The sequence below is a fragment of the Emydura macquarii genome, unplaced genomic scaffold (assembly GCF_026122565.2).
Source record: "Emydura macquarii macquarii isolate MOO-44397 ecotype Brisbane River unplaced genomic scaffold, CSIRO-AGI_Emac_v2 contig_554, whole genome shotgun sequence".
Lineage (NCBI taxonomy): Eukaryota > Metazoa > Chordata > Testudines > Chelidae > Emydura > Emydura macquarii.
In genome coordinates this window covers 7,414,040-7,430,675 of record NW_027130691.1, presented here as the reverse complement: position 1 = coordinate 7,430,675, position 16,636 = coordinate 7,414,040, and the positions used below count along the sequence as shown (strand labels likewise).

The 16,636-nt window shown below is 39.8% G+C and overlaps 1 protein-coding gene across 1 annotated transcript in view; it reads right to left on the bottom strand.

Moving 5' to 3' along the window:
* The window catches only part of LOC137147601 (V-type proton ATPase 116 kDa subunit a 2-like), a 49,743-nt gene that overhangs the window by 25,358 nt on the left and 7,749 nt on the right, over positions 1-16,636 (bottom strand). The window contains exons 8-20 of the mRNA XM_067539935.1: positions 16,171-16,306; positions 15,034-15,099; positions 14,185-14,313; positions 13,599-13,676; positions 12,568-12,648; positions 11,820-11,931; positions 10,838-10,941; positions 10,240-10,396; positions 8,335-8,460; positions 7,302-7,390; positions 6,379-6,450; positions 4,707-4,765; positions 1,479-1,661 (exon numbers count right to left, since the gene is read on the bottom strand). Of these exons, the coding sequence (XP_067396036.1) occupies positions 1,479-1,661; positions 4,707-4,765; positions 6,379-6,450; positions 7,302-7,390; positions 8,335-8,460; positions 10,240-10,396; positions 10,838-10,941; positions 11,820-11,931; positions 12,568-12,648; positions 13,599-13,676; positions 14,185-14,313; positions 15,034-15,099; positions 16,171-16,306 (1,392 nt within the window). The remainder of the gene's footprint in view (positions 1-1,478; positions 1,662-4,706; positions 4,766-6,378; positions 6,451-7,301; positions 7,391-8,334; positions 8,461-10,239; positions 10,397-10,837; positions 10,942-11,819; positions 11,932-12,567; positions 12,649-13,598; positions 13,677-14,184; positions 14,314-15,033; positions 15,100-16,170; positions 16,307-16,636) is intronic.

Sequence of the window (16,636 nt, the reverse complement as noted above, 5' to 3'; positions counted from 1 at the left end):
AATATTTATCACAGCAGTAATTCCTCCAAACATAACTGGTTCATCGACTTTAGGATCCCAATCTTGCAAACACTTCTGCTCAGCAATTTTACAAACATGAACAGTCCAAATAGACTCAATGAAATTAACAACATATGTAAGAGTTTGCAGTATCAGGGCCCATGAATGCCAATAAGCACTGTTTCATCTGAAGTCTGTTGCTGTGATACTAAAACTGGGTAGCTTGGAATTAGAACCATATCTGTGCTGGAGAAAAGGTACCTCTTCCCAAAAGATGCTCCTTTTCATTTAGGGAGATGTAGAGAAAGGGATTTCAAACAACAACATTCTATTAAAACAGAACAACCAAATCTGACTCTTTTTCTGCAGACTATAAAAATAATTACATTCAGTAGAGAAACCATTCCAATATTTTTTTTTTAATTTAGTGCCCTTTTGACTCCAAACTAAAGACTGTAGCACTTCATTTAAGACACTACCTACGCCGATGGGAGGGCTTTCTGGCATAAGTAATCCACCTCCCTAAGAAGCGGTATAGATTGACAGAAGAATTCTCCCATCTGCCTAGTACTGTCTTCACCAGGGCTTAAATTGGTTTCATTGCATCACTCAGGGATGTGGAATTTTCACACCCCTGAGTGACAGTTATACTGACTTAATTTCCTAGTGTAGACCAGGCCTAAGATTGTCCCTCACATCCTGATATTTCTAGGATCAGGCTTTTTCTCTGCAAGATCCCATAACCCACAAGCAACCCCTGAAGGTCCTCCGTGGATCTCAAAACCATTCTGGGGCTGAGTGAGATATCACGGCATTGTAATGAAGCAGCATTTTCATCACATCGCCTTGCCGCTCCAAGTCCAGTCCTTCTGACACAAAATGTTGTTATGAACCGCTGTGAAGACAAATGATTCAACCCCACCTCATGGCAGTGCTTGATAGCGCAATGTCACCCCATAGAAAACCAAAAAGGTCCAAGCCCAACCCTTCCTGTCGGTCCCTCCCCCACTGCACCGATCTGGGGGTCGGGGGTGATGAGAGCAGAAGGAAATTCATCCCACTGAGATTGTAATGGTTTCTCTCGGGGTCTCCCACAGGGGATGCAGGGATGTTATGAGGCTTTGAAGTAGGGATGCCTCTGCTCATGCTGAGTTTCAGAGGGTACCACAGGGGCCCCCAGGAAGGAGGGAGAGTCCCAAGGAAGGGAGTTGGGGCAGGAGGGGAGGCTCGGGGGGGGGGGGGGAAGGGATGACACAGGTATCACGAAGAGGGTCAGGAGGAGAGGGAGGTAAGGGGGGAGAGGTCGGGGGCAGGTGTGAGGGGGAGGTAAGGGGGGAGAGGATATCATGGGGGCGGGTGGTGTCAGCACAGGAGGCGGCTCAGGCTGAAGGGGATGGCGGGGTCTCGGGGGAGGATATGGGGCAGGAAGGGACAAGGGAGGGAGTCCCCTGACTTCCAGGGCCCGGGTCCGGACTCACGTCTCTGAACTCGGCCAGGCCCCTCTCGCCCAGCTCGCTGAGGCATTCGTAGGCCGAGCCCGCCTGCAGGAAGAGCTGGGCCAGGCACATCGTCTCGCTGCGGAAGAGGGAGCCCATGCTGAGCCCCGGCAGCCACAGGCAGAACGGGCGGAAGAGGGTCACCGGGCCCTGTGCCGCAGCCGCCTACCCGGGAGCCCGGCGGGCTCGCCCTTCCCCGGAGCCATGGAGAGAGAGCGCGAGCGAGCGAGCGCCAGCGCGAGCAGCCGCTGAGCTCCGCAGCCGCTTCCGGGCTCTAACCCGCCCCTGCCGAGCCCCGCGCGCTTCCGCCCAGTCCCAGGGCCGCGCGGCAGCAGCCGAGAGCTGCAGGCGGACCCAGGAGGCCCCTCAGAGGCCGGGGGAGCCGCGCGGCCCCCAGCCGGGCTGGGGCTCAGGGCCCACCGTCCCCTGGCCTTCGCGTCGCTAGGGAGCGAGGTGTATCGGGAGTGGAGCGCGGCCCGGCCGCCTGCTGGCTGCACTGGCTGGGGTTGTGACAGCGAGGCGGAGGCAGCCAGCACGCGGCGGCTCTCCCGCTGTCAGAAACAAGGCACAGCTCGTTCTCGCCTGGCAGAGGTGCTAGGCGACATCCGCCCGGTCACACCCATTGTTTCCCCTCACGTGGCTTGATGGCGCCCAGCTGCAGCAGCCTGGTGAAAACTACAGAGCCGCGTCTCCTCTCAGGATTGAGAGCCACACGCTGCGCCGTGTCCGTTCGCTCAGAACCCCAAAGTCTTTTTTAGCAGAGAAGAGCCTTAACAACTGTAGAGGCGCCTCTGCTTTACCCTGGCCTAACGTGTGTGAAAACCACAAACTACCCTGTCTTCAGGAGCCTTTTACTTTGTGTCAGTAACTGGAGTTAAGAGCACACCTTTTCTCCCTACTGAAGACCCACCCAGTTGAGACAACCCACGTGGGAAGTTTCACCAAAGCCGGGGGGCAGCTCCCCTGTGGGTGACATTTTATCTGAACCCCTAGCTTTCAAAATAGTCCGGATTACCTGTTGAAGTTTGGGCCTATTCTCTTAAGTCAAGCAGAGAGGGGCCTGAAAAGCTGCAGTTTAGCTTGGAAAACCTCATTGGTCAGGTTTGGGTTTTGCAAAATGTAAATCAGGGATGGTTGTAGGCTTAGATTAATCAGATCCCCAAGGATGGGACAAATGGATTCAGTCCTCAGCAAAGTACAAAATGCTTTCTTCATCCCCCAGAAGAGGACTTTAGAAACCAGCATTAAAGTAAATGCCCAGGCCCTTGGGAGATAGATGCAAGGGCAGATTTGCTTCAGCAGCAAAGAAATAAACTGCTGCCCCTTCTTTCTGCATAGTCTTGGACTCTCCTTACATCTCAGGCCTGCTCTCTCACCCATTGAAGGTAAGGAGACTCCCTAACTGGGAAAAGTCAGTCATTCTTAAAGCCACTGCCTCTCCCTCATGAAAATGAGACTTCGAGCCATGTGTTTTAATGAGAGAATCACTACTATTTTTATTCATATGAGACATTTACTCTCATACCCACTACTCATTAATTTTAAAAAAAATCTCATTCAAGTTTGTCCAAGTCAAGTCACTCCTCACCCCTGCCTCTAAAGGGATCCAGTAGCTATAAAAAAGAGGGCAAATCTTCCATACAAGAACAGATTTAAACAAGCAAAATATTTTTGCTTAGAGGAGTGGGTTGAGATTATAAAGACTGTGTACTTTTAGGTAGATACTTGAGACAAGCAAAGTGTTGTTTTTACCTTGTCCCATAATAAGAGAGAGCACAAATTTAAAATGGATAAAAGGAAATAAATGCTTTCTACACAACATAATTATCCTATAGAAAACAAAGCTGCAAGATACTAAACCAAAGAGCTCAGATTCAAGGAAGGAATTAAACACAGATGAGTAAAAATAGGCTACCTAGGCTAAAAGTTACAAGGTCTATCAAGCTTTATTTTTCAAGGCAGGTGATCATCAGTTGGAACTCCCACCCACCACTCCATCCTCAGGCAGAGCAGCGCATAATTGACCAGGTTGACTGTGAAGAGGTGAGTCACCTTCTGCTGCAGCACTGGTGTAGGCCTCTTGTTAGATACAAGATACCTGGCTAGGTAGCCTCTTTGGTCAGTAAAACAGAGAAGTTCCTGGCAATTTTTAATGTATATCACTCTGAAAAAAATAATAGCTAGACATAATTCCTACTTTTATGCAGTAAGTGCATATTTCTAAATATATCCATTTTAAACCACAATATACAGTACATATATATTTTTGTAAAGAGGAGACGTGAAGGAGAAAAATATTGAATTTATGTCTTTTTTTTTGCTTCTGCAATATGTATAAATGTTTGAAATATTACCCTACTCCCTAAAAAGACGGTGTTTTTGTATCACAAATATCTAGTAGAGACTTTTGTTTTTGCTGGAAGAGCTAGTGGGATAACAACATCCCAAGAGTCTTGTTCACCTTTTTAAACAAACTTCTAAATATAATATTGGAGAAAAAAGTTTTATGGAAGATTACATTACCATGCCAATTTCTAGGAGAGCTCCCTATGGTGACCCAAGAATCCCCCAGTGCCAACTAGCAAAAGGGTTACAAGAATATCCTAATTCTGGTACATATATATATCGGTACATCAAAGAATGTCATATAAGGTATCAAAAGAAAACCAGTGTCACACTGGTTACAAATATCATAAAATATATGTACTGTTATTAAGTAAGGAGTTATGTATATATAACAGAAACATGTTCTTATAGTTTATATCAAGGTATTAATCCCCCAGCAGCTGACGTGAAAAACTGGTTTCCTGTCAGACCAGGGATGTTTATCCATCTATGTGTTGAAATGAAAACTGAATATTGTCTTGTTCAGAATCACTAGTCTGAACTAAATGCTGATGAAGGATTGTGAGATTTAACAGAAAGAGAAGAACAACAAGGGGAAAAGAGTCCTATCTGAGGGTGCACTGCAAAAGTTGACTGGACTATAACAAGGGAAATGTTATCCCGCACCTAGGAAGTAAACAGAGAGCGCACATTTACATTAATAAAAAGAGATCACAACCAGCCTTGGTTGGATACTCTGCAAAAGACTTTGGGTGAGATAAGACTGCTCTAGCCAGAAGGATAGCCTGTAAAGTCTAGTCTCTAGAAATAGTGAATTGATTTTGTTTTATATGTACCCCTTCTGTTTCCATTATCCTTACTCACTATTTCTTGAATCTTGATCTTTGATAATAGATTTATGATTGTGTTCACTATAAATATATCTGTGATGAGGTATTGTACAAGGAGTTGAATCATTCAGTGTGTATACTATTTCCTTGGAGACTGCATGCCTGATGTTACTGTAAGTATTCAGTGATAAAGGGCTGAACACTACATGGGAACTCTTCAAAGGTGCTCAGGGACTGGGATACACCTAAGGTTAACCTGTAAAATAAAGTAAGGGCTGGTATGACCCAGAGAAGATTGTCTGCATCGCTAGCAGGCTGGTGGTGTCAAGGCACTAACATCCAGTTTAGCACAAGCAAGTCTCTATCTCTCACTGGAGGCATGAGGGTAAAGCAAGGTGACTCTCAGTCCTGGCCAAGCTAAGATCCATCACATTCCCACTCTAATTCTCCAGGGAGTCTTCCAGCAAAAGCAAGGAAGACAAGACTTGATCTTACAAAAGTAAAAAACAGCAGATTCTGTTCTTTTAAAAATACCTTCCTCTTTCTTTATAGACGGAAGGAGAAGTGTACAGAAGGAAAAATTGTTTTCCGTTGCAGGTCACTTTTAAAAGATATATTTTAAAACAATAATTAGCACCACAAATGGAAATAAACACGGTGACTACTATTGCAAGTCAAATGATGCATTTTAAAGTGGGAAACCAACTCCATTGAGATTATTGCTACTATTCCAAATAATTTATCTTCAGAGTGATCTGGCATAATGGAAAACCTAAATTAACTGTAAATTTCAATCTTAAATTGCTGAGAGAACACTTGTTGTGTACTTGAATTAATTAATCATTAACTGAAGTTTATATCTTTTTATCAGTAAATACTTAAATGTCTTACAGTTTAGGGATGAATCCACCCAAGCACATTCCTGCACCCATGCAGTGCACCTCCTAAGTCAATGTCACAGGAATGCACTCAGGCAGATCTATTTACAGGATCTAGTCCTTAATTAACAATTGTCTTTTTTAAAAACCTAATAACCATATTCCATATACAACAGACCATAGGCGTGCGCAGCCACATTTAATTAGGGTGTGCACCCAGGGAATTTTTGTTGGGGTGTGCACATTTTCAGTAGGGTGTGCACTCAGGTAATCTTTGTCAGGGGTGTCAAACTGAACTCCGCCGGTGGGCAACATTTAAATTACCCGCCCGCAGAGTTTTCGCAGGGTCCTAGTCATTGCCGACAAATGCCGCAAGACAGGGTATTTCGGCAGCAGATCGCAATGTGCTCTCGTCTGCCGCAAAATCGCACAGCTCCGTCTGCAGAGAAACCGCGCACTCTACACGCTTTCGGCGACGGCTCTAAACTGAGCGACATGGCACCATGGGCAACGTAAGAAAAGTTTGCAGGCCTGATAAAAGGGGTGTGTGTGATACCCCTGCATTAGGGTGTGCCTGGGCCCACCCCATGTGCATGCCTATGCAACAGCCATTAATTTTACATGTCTCTGAGTATTTATATAAAAATATACATAACATCTAGAAATTTAATCTTTGCACAAGCTTTATAATAAAAGTACTACTTATCAAAACATTAGTTCAATACAAAAGTATAAAAAATTGCATTATTAAAATGGTTCTCATTACATTCTCAAATTTTAAAATGTAGTATTATTTCATGTTTTAAGGATTCTGTTTACAAGAATTACTCAGAACAGCTGCGAGTAGGAAGAAAAATGCCAGTATCAAGCCTTTGGCAAGACACTGAGAGTATGGTTCTCCTGAAAGAAAAAAAAAATCTAAATAAATATAAGAATATGAAAACCCTGTCCCTAAAATTTTATTTTTATACTGAATTAAAAGTTAGGCAAAGATAAGAAGCTACAGATTACAACTGAACATGGACCTGAATAAAATGATGTAGTACAAAACAATTTGAGGCCCCAATCTCCTGCTGAGAACAACAGGGGCATTCCTTTATACCCTGGCAGTTCTCACTGCAGGAGCAGTGCCTCAGTGGGCTTTACAAACATCAGCTATTTAATCTTCAAACCCCCTGTAAGGCATGATCATACCCATCTTTTACAAATGGAAAAACTGAAAAGCCTGGATTGGAATTCAGGAATTCCTAACTCAATTAGCTGAAAGTGGACAAATACTACAGACAGAGGCAGAATACAGAACTTGACAGAGTAACAGGCCAATATAATAGAACAAGCCATGCATTCTTTTTATAAAGTAGGTTGGCCAGAAAGAAAAGTAAACAGATTTGGGAGGGGGGGGGGGGCGGCGGCGCCGGTAAGATAGAGAGTTTTGAAAGGGGCTAAAAAAAGGAACCTCATTCTCCCTAAAACATTTTAAAAATCCCCAATAAATCCCCAAACCAACCAATGAAGTACTGAGTCTTGTAACTATTGTTTATTTTTCCCCACTGATCTGCCAAGATACAATATAAATTCAATCATGGACAGTAAAGAACCATTTAACAAATATACTTTGCAGCTTGCAATTTCCAAAAGACAGGAGGACTTCACTTCCCTTCGGCAAAGTATCATGTAATTTTACTGAATTTTTTAATGATTTGAAGAAATCTGGATAATACATTGTACTCCACACAGTCTACTTTTTTTACCTGTGTAATACCGTGTCAATGGATAAAAGAGTTGTGGCCAGCAAACTTCATTTCGATTGCAGTCATATTCTGTGTCGTTAATCTGAAAACTACAAAAACAATTTTAAAAAACCTTAAATTGCAGCCATAGTACAACCAGACATCCGTGCAAATGAAGGGAAAAACAAATTAGAAAGCTGTTTAGGTTAAATAATCTTGCAGCTTTTTTCATGAAATTATTTTTTCCTGAAAGATCAATTAAAACAGGAGCATTAAACCTGAAAACTTCCTTTCTAAGCAATATCTCTCATTTTTAGCCATGGAATGATTTAAGGGAATGTTCCTTCTTGCGATGAGCAAAGATATACACCAAGAAAGAGGATTTTGGGGAGGTAGTACGAGGGTTTAAACCAGAAGAACTGGGATGAAACTGAGCACAGGAAAAGTTAGCTTGAATATAAGGGAAAACTTCCTTATGGTAAGAACTTTTAGTCCACAGAATAGTTTCCTGAAAGAAGTGATGAAAATCTCATCTCTTGAGAAACTTAAAACTAGACTGAACAAAGCAATATAAAGTTTACTATAAGAAACAACCTTGCCTTGCTGTGACTGACCTAACATTTATATTTTTCATATAAAATTCTGTAGTTCTATTAGCAAGGGAACAAACCCTGTGTTTTGGTAATAACAACGTAATTGCTTGCCTGTGCCTACAAGGCCAGGGTCGGTTTAGGGGCTGATTCAGCACCCTTTATTCACTTGAGTGAATCTTACACAAGTAGAACTACTGAAGGACTTGTCACGAGGCCCTAGAGGCTGAGTACCTTTCAACTCCCACTGTCATTCCACTGATTTAGCGGGATTTAAGGCATTAAGCACTTCACAGAAGCAGACACTTAACTGATAGAACAGCTGTGACTCCATGCAGTCTAACCAGATGCCAAGCCTAATGTCTATTTTCTAGCAAAGCAAATTTACCATTTTATTATTGTTATTTTAATTTGGTATTTATTCATAATATAATGCTGGATATCTGATTTCTGTAAAAAGTTACCTCGTCATTGGAATGGGTGGTTGAGCTGGTACTTTAATAAACTGGACTGAAGCAGTGACGGGAAGAAAACTGGACTTATTTTCACAGATAATCCCACATTGGAATTGCCATATCACTGTGGAAAAACTGAAAGAAATTTAACATATAATCACTGTAATTTATATGGGAACTGTCAAATGGATGTCAAAGAGTGTATCATATAAATTGGCCACTAGGAGGTTTAGCCATGAAATTAGATGCAGGTTTCTAACCATCAGAGGAGTGAAGTTCTGGAACAGCCTTCCATGAGGAGAAGTGGGGGCAAAAAATCTAGCTGGCTTCAAGACTGAGCTTGGTAAGTTTATGGAAGGGATGGTATGATGGGACAGCCTAATTTGGCAATTAACTGATCTTTGACTACTAGCAGTAAATATGCCCAATGGCCTGTGATGGGATGTTAGATGGGGTGGTTCTGAGTTAGTATAGAGAATTCTTTCTGGGTGTCTGGCTGGTGAGTCTTACCCACATGCTCAGAATTTAGCTGATCACCATATTTAGAGTCAGGAGGGAATTTCCCCCAGGGCAGATTGGCATAAACCCTGGGGGGGTTCGCCTTCCTCTGCAGCATGGGGCACGGGTCACTTGCTGGTGGATTCTCTGTACCTTGGAGTCTTTAAATCATTATTTTTGGACTTCAGTGACTCAGTCATAGGTTAGGGGTCTATTGTAGGGGTGGGTGAGGTTCTGTAGCCTGCGTTGTGCAGGAGGTCAGACTAGATGATCATAATGGTTCCTTCTGACCTTAAAGTCTATGAGTCTATTTTACAAAGGGATTTTTAATATTGACGGTGTACCTGTTGCTGTATTCTTGCACTGCATTTTCATAATTTTATTAGTTATTCTCTCTTTTTAATAAGAGCTGGACAATATCATTCACCTAAATCCTAATTTAAATTAAACACAAAGTATAATACAAATGCTTTGCACTTATATATTGTCTTTTCATCATGGCTAACAAAGTATTTAATAAACATTAATGGAAGCCTCACAGCACACCTCTGGTTCAGGTAAGTATCATACTAATCATTACCTATCAATAAATTGAATTGCAGAGAAGTGACTTGCCCAAGGTAACTCAGCCATCAGAGCTATGATCAGTATTCAGGGATCATGGCTGACTGCTATTCTAAGCAACAATGTACATTTGCCACTCCAAACACTCATTTTGCGTGGACAGTGGGTAAATGCTTTTTTTTTTTTTTTCCCCCCTGGAACAACTTTGGCATACACACAATAGAACATTTTACCTATAAAGGTTTATATTCTCTCCATCTAATGAGATGGAATGTATAAAACATACTGCTAAACTGAACTTTTGACACTTGAAATTTATGAGTTTTGGATATTTTCTTCTGGAATTTTTCCACTTATGCTTTAAATATATAGCTTGCTACTAATGTGTGTATCAAGTGAAGCTACACAAGCTACTCAAGTAACAAAGTTAGTTACAGGAAGAGAGAAACATGGCTGCTAATAAAATGAGACTGTCAGGTTAAAATAATATTTTAAAGTAATACATTTCCTTATTGCTGTTACTAGCAACATTAGAGGAGATTTATTTTAATTATTTCAGTTCTAATAAGTCTATTTTATTTTTCACCAATAATTTACTTTTTGCACATCTCACGTTGGAAATGAAAACAAGCTAACCAGAAAGTGAAACTGATTATATACTAGAGCAGTTGGATTTGGGTTGCAAACACTGGAGAAGAAGAAACCCAAACAAAACCTCAGATAATCCTGAAAAACCTGTAAGCAACTTTTTTTTTTAAACTACATAGTTTTGGTTTCATCTACCCAACAGTGTCCAAATATATTTGAACACAACGTTCACCAAATATAACAAGCACCATGATTCTGTTGTACCTGATCTGTACACCAAGTATCTCTTCCTGTGCAATCCCTTCTACTGCACCCACATCAGCAGTGATTATGCGAATATTCAGATTAGCAGGAATATCTAAGCAGATGCCCTTCAAATTTCCAACACTTGTATTTGCATTAGGATTAGGTAGATCTAAACCTATTCAGGAAAACAAAGTTACTTAGATTTGAAAAAAATATATTACAAAAATATTTTAAACACTATCATAATGCAGTGAGATACAACAAAAATGTCATTTCTTCCTTGGATAAAAGAGAGGTTCCACATTAAATACTGAGATTGTCATAAATTTTTTTCAATGAGGAAATAAAAAATGTCAATTTATATCATGTGTATAGATTGACAATAAAAATAAAATGTTACCACAGTATCAGTATTTAATTTGTGGATGGATGGGAGGGAAGGTATTGCATGGACACAGAAAAAGAGGATTTCTCATCATTTGAAATTAAAACACAGTTACCATACATCTTTACCATGATTTTATAAGAAAAAATATAATATAATTAGAATCTTTTAAAGTAAAACCAACATTTATATTAATCTAAGCTAGAGATAACAGAAGAAACTTTGACTTACGTATTATTTCCACCAAGTCATTTAGATCACTGTAACTTGAGTTGCCTCTCTTCCCAACATGAGTAGCTTGTATTAATGAATTAAGTCTAGCAGTTACATTCTCCCTGCAAAACACTCATGTTGTAATACATTACAAATAAACCTGTAGCTAGATCACTCTGGGCTGTAATGTTATTAGAACTTGTCGGTACTTGTAGAGGAGACCCAGTATGAAAACGCAAGTGCTGCTGGAATTGATATGGATGACTCAAGTAAGGTGACAACTTCCCTTTGAATCAGTAAACTCCAGGCTGAGGTATGATGCAATGGGGTGCTATGATACTGGAGTTGCCAGCTTCCAAATGAGATGTAAAACAAGGGTATTCAGCATTTGTTGTCATTAAATACCCATCCCTAGAGAGGAAGGCCAGTGGTTCAAACACTAGCCTGGGACCAGATTGTGAGGTCCTCAGATATTATGGAAATGGGGGCCACATGGGGACTTTTCACATGAGATATTTATTAGTAGTTTGGAGTTTCAAAATTCTCATTGCAGGCATTTAACAAAAAAACAAATTTCAGCTATTTGAGTTATTCCAGTGGAAAAAACGGGTTTTTTTAAAATGGGGGGAAAATTCATTTTATTGACATTCTCCCAACACCAAAACAATGTAAAAGATTTTGCTGAAATTGCTAAAAAAAATCTTTAAAAAGAGAGAGAGAGACAGTAAGAATAGCCATTTTCAAACCCCAAAGCTGAATATTTCAGAAAAATATGAATGTGTGGATATAGGAGACTTGTATAGGGACTGTTTTGCAACATCAGCTACAGTAAGACAAAACAAAAACCCACCACTATGATAACATCAGATTAGTTAAAGTGCATTGGTTTCTTATTTTGAATGCTAAGATTAGAGCTCTATTAGCATTTAAAGTAAGCCACAAATGAATATGGGGGCGGGGAAGGCTAGCAGGAGGATTGGATGATCCACATATACCTCACCTTAACTGACTGCAATCTTCATTAATATCAACTTCTAAAATGCATCCAGATAGTGAATTTAATCCAAACAGAACTGGTGTAAAAGTTGCTGATGTACACAAACCACTGCCAACTACAAAATGAAAACATCCATTTGTGTTTCTCATATCAACTTTTCAGTCTCTAGCTTGCAAATTTGTAGAAAGCTACTTGGATTTATAATGCTAAAACAGTGTAGTTCAAATACTACTCAAATTCTATTTATCTTAAGAGTCCATCCATCATTTTCATTTATAGCATCTTAAAAATTGCAGATTCTTTCAGTTCTTTGTTTTATTGCATCCATCTTGCACTTCCATGCAAAATGACAATATTTCAGATTACTTGTTAGTATATTTTTCCAGTATTTTAGTAATGGCCTTTTATTCATGAGATAGCACTATGTACAAAATACTATAATTATGAAACAGGGAAATCTGCTTTATACATATATATATTTCATGGCATTTGGAGTTTCTATAATAAACTTATCTAAACTCCAAGAAACATTTGAATAGCAACTCAGAGCAGAATTGATGGCGGGTGAAGCTTCCTCTGAGGGAGGCGACCTCCTGTCCTGCCTCTTCCACCCCAGAGCCCGCCCCCATCCCTGCTCGGCCCCTCCCACTGCTGGAGGGACACAGCGGGCAGAGCAGCAGGGACCTCCAGAAAGTGGAGGAAGATTTATATTGCAGTTGTGATAGAAACATGGCATTTCAAAAGGTAGTACCTGGCTGCCAAAGTTTTAAACTGGTAACAGTATCAGAGGAATTAGTATTTACAGCTCTAACAGGTTTGCCAACTTGGTAACCTAAACACACAAAGAGAAATTGTGAACATTTTATAAGAATTCATCAGCATTGACAAACATTTTTATAATACATATAATTCCCCAAGTTCTTAAATGTGCCATGGTCTAGTGAACTGAGTTCAGGAATGAAGGTTAGGAACTAGTGAATTCTAATCTTGACTCCCATATCTACTCTGTGACCTTGGAGATCATGATACTGACCGTCTTTGTAAAGCACTTTGTAATCTACTGATGAAAAGCATTGTAGGTGCTAGTTAGGTATTACAGTTATTCTCTCACAAGGGTGTTGTGAGGATTAGTTAGTGTTTGTAAAACACTGTTTAAAAGTGCCTAGTATTAACACCCTGAACCCTTCTCGTTTTGCTAGAAGTACTGCCTCCTACAGTTGTGAATCTCTTGGGGAATCCCAACTGGCTGGTGAGGTGTTTAATTTCACAGCTAAACAGAAATTTTCATTATAGCAAGAATGGTCTCACTTCAAACAAAAGAGTATTAACAAATTGCAGAAAATAGTAAGAGCCAAATTCTATCTTGTGTTAGCTGGCTGCACTATGAAAGAGAGGAAAGAGGGCAAAGAAAGTCTCTTCTCGTCTATCTTCCTATGCCGACACAGAGCAAGATTCCAATTCAACGTTCAAGGGAGCATTAGGATGACAACTGCTAATGGATCATTTTGTTCGGAATACTCACAGTAGCAAGCACTATGCCTCGTAGTGTTTTCAGGATCAGACCCTAATATTTTAGTTATTCAATATCTGATTATACTTTTCAGCATCATCAATATTATTAGTGCCATGGCAGAAAACAGGGAGGCTATGATTATCAACATTAAGACGAAAATGAGAGAGACATAAGAAATAAAATTTGGGCATAACTGGTTATGGCTATCAATTAAAAGAAATTTCCCCCCATCAGCCAACAGACGCTAAAGTAAAAGAGAGTAGTATTACCTGGATTCCCAGATAGTTCTGTTGTACTAGTACTGTTGAAGCTTACAAAGTTTACTGCAAATCTCTGTGTCAATATTTCTAGTAAAAGAAAAAAATATAAATAATTTCCTAGAAAAAAGTAATCCATTGCAATACTTTTCTTATTTAAAAAAGCAATTGCATCAAAAACTAAACTCCCACTCCCCCCACCCTCATAGTGACCGAAGTCTTGTTAACTGACACACACAACAATCAACAGCTGCCATTGAGACCCACACTCTTGGATTGTGTGTGCATGCTCATATATGATTTCAGAAGCTGATTAATGCCTTCAATGAAACTTCTCAAATCCTGCAATACAGGCCAGTGACACATGACTTTTTGTGTAAATCATATACTTCCAATCATCGATTAATAAATGACTACCCTAATACAAATAATATACCGACCAGACACACGAACTGGTTCTTCTTAGTCCAATGAAAAATTTATTTCAAACTGTATCGTCCTTCTGATGTTTGAATAAAAGTATTTGTCACAAAGCTTCTATGCTGAGGAAAAAAAACTATTTCTGAATAAGTAATTTTGTAGAGAGGCATTACAGTACCTCCATCACATAACTCTCCAAGGAGGACTGTGACATTTATTTCCTCTATTGTCTTGCCTTTCCATATGAACATATAATATTCTGCAAAGGTCACATTTATACATAAAACCGCAGTAGGCTGAAAGTCTTCTGCAAAGAAAAGAACAGTTCAAATGATGAAAACCATACTAATGAAAGAGGTTATTACACCTTAATGAAGATTATAATATAAATGCAATAAAAAAACTACCTTTAACAAAATCTTGGGCATAACAGCCTTCATTCTAACTTTTTTTGAAAAACAAAAATGCCTTCGTTTTAGTGTTTAATTACTATGATATCACGCCAATGCAGGGCATCTATGACACAATCCTCTAGCCTGTGATCTTCTACATGAAAGTGTAGATCAACTGACTATAGGATGCACTTAATAAGAAAGGAGGTCTTTCAAAATACCAATCTATACATCTGTATGTGGGTGGGGCTCAACTATTATACTTGAGTGTAAACTTTCAATATAGCTAAAGGATTCCTTACATCTTAACCCCATTACAACTGTTCAATTTTTTTCTCTCTAAAATTACTTTTGCTGCTGGCTAAGATGTATAAAGACTAGAGGTCTGATCCACATCCCACTGAGGTCAATAGACTTCTTTACACAGACATCAAAGGAAGATAGATTAGACCTTAACGTTTTTCACTTTGCGTAACACAGTAAGTCAGACTTTTTTTTTTAAGTTTCAGGTAATAGCAAAGATCCCTTTTAAGAGTCAGAGTAGATAAAAAATGTTAGGCCATAAGGCCTTAATCATCAACTCTTTGTCTCTTGAAGGCTGGGTAAGAATAGATGCATACAGAAAAGACACATACCTGGTTTAGTGATGAAGTTACGTACATCAGTTACATTCCCATAGATCACATTTTGTTGGATGGCGCCTGGCAAGAAAAACAGTAAATGCAGCAAGTCTAACCAGCAAACATGACATAGCCTCATACTTTTTCCACGTCCAAGGTAGAGAATTTATTAAACTAAAAAAATGAGTTAGAAAATAAACCAGCAGCTCTTGGTAAAAGGCTAGACAGTCGTTACATCACAACAGGTTCCTCTGAAAGAGCATGCTTTACATGACAACAAAATAAGCTATTTTTGCTGGTTCACTGTATTAAGATCCAGAGTGATATAATGGACCCAGCAATGCCCTCAGAGAAGGACAAAATTACGTCCAGACACTTTAAGCCCCTGGTTGTACAAATACACATTTTCAGAAGAGCAATAAAGATACTGACACTCACCATTTTCTGATTATAATCAGATCTTTCTTATTAAATGATTATGTATGGTGTTCTGAAGTACTAATATACTCCCACGGAAGAAGTGCAACATGTGACAAGAAGTGGGGTGAAAGGACTGTTTGACAGTATAAAGAGAATGTCTTACCTTCAAAATTTTATTGGCAGACAACTTATGATATGTTGTCTTCATGCTGGCACAATGGCCAAGGGTAACGTAACCCTATATCTGAGACCCAGGAGATGATGCTTTCTACACCAGAAGTGCAAAGTGTTATAGAGGAGGTACTTATAGCTAACTCTAAAGGGAGTATAGTGTCTGCCCTTGGATGGGGAAAAAAACCTCTTGAAACAGTCTGAATACATGAAAGAGCAAGGATGCCCTTGATGAGGACAAGTACTTGAACCCTGTCGGGCAAAAGCTGTATTTGGTGGGAGAGGGGAAACTGAGGAAGTCATACTCCAAGCCTCATATTCTGAATCTGGGGACCCTCTAACAGGAGGCTTGCCACAATAACAAGTCAGTCAACAATGGAATGACTTTGCAAGGGAGAAGCATGGCCAAATATGTTCTCACAACCACAAGATAATAAGAAAAATGCAAGATATCACATAGTCCATAAATAGCTACCAGATCATCAGTCGTAGGACTTTAAGATCACTATATCTATTCTTAAATCAATATCAGCACATTTTGCCAAAACAAATGCAACATACCTCCAGTACCACTGTTTATCATGATATTATGAGACAATCCTTCCTTGTAAGCTGATAGACTAGTAACACATTTAACATCAACATTCTGAAGGAATGCTACTGGGGCGTTTCCAACACACTGCCCAGCCACGGATCGCTGCATGCAGTTCAACAGAAAAAAATATTAAGATGGATTTATTCTAGCTCTACTGTTCAAGTTAAAAAGCACACAGCTTTTTCACTGCATAGTGTCTGTACTATGCCCATGTACACTTATCTCAAAACAAGCAAGCTGTTAGACCAAATGAATTATTTAGATAAAAAAAGTCTGATTTTAAAACACAGCTTTCAATAATATTACAAGTTCCACAGGGGTAGCCGTGTTAGTCTGTATACAGCAAAAACAACAAGAGTCCTGTAGCACCTTAAAGATTAACAAATTTCTGCGGGCATAAGCTTTCATGGGCTGCATCTGATAAAGTGAGTT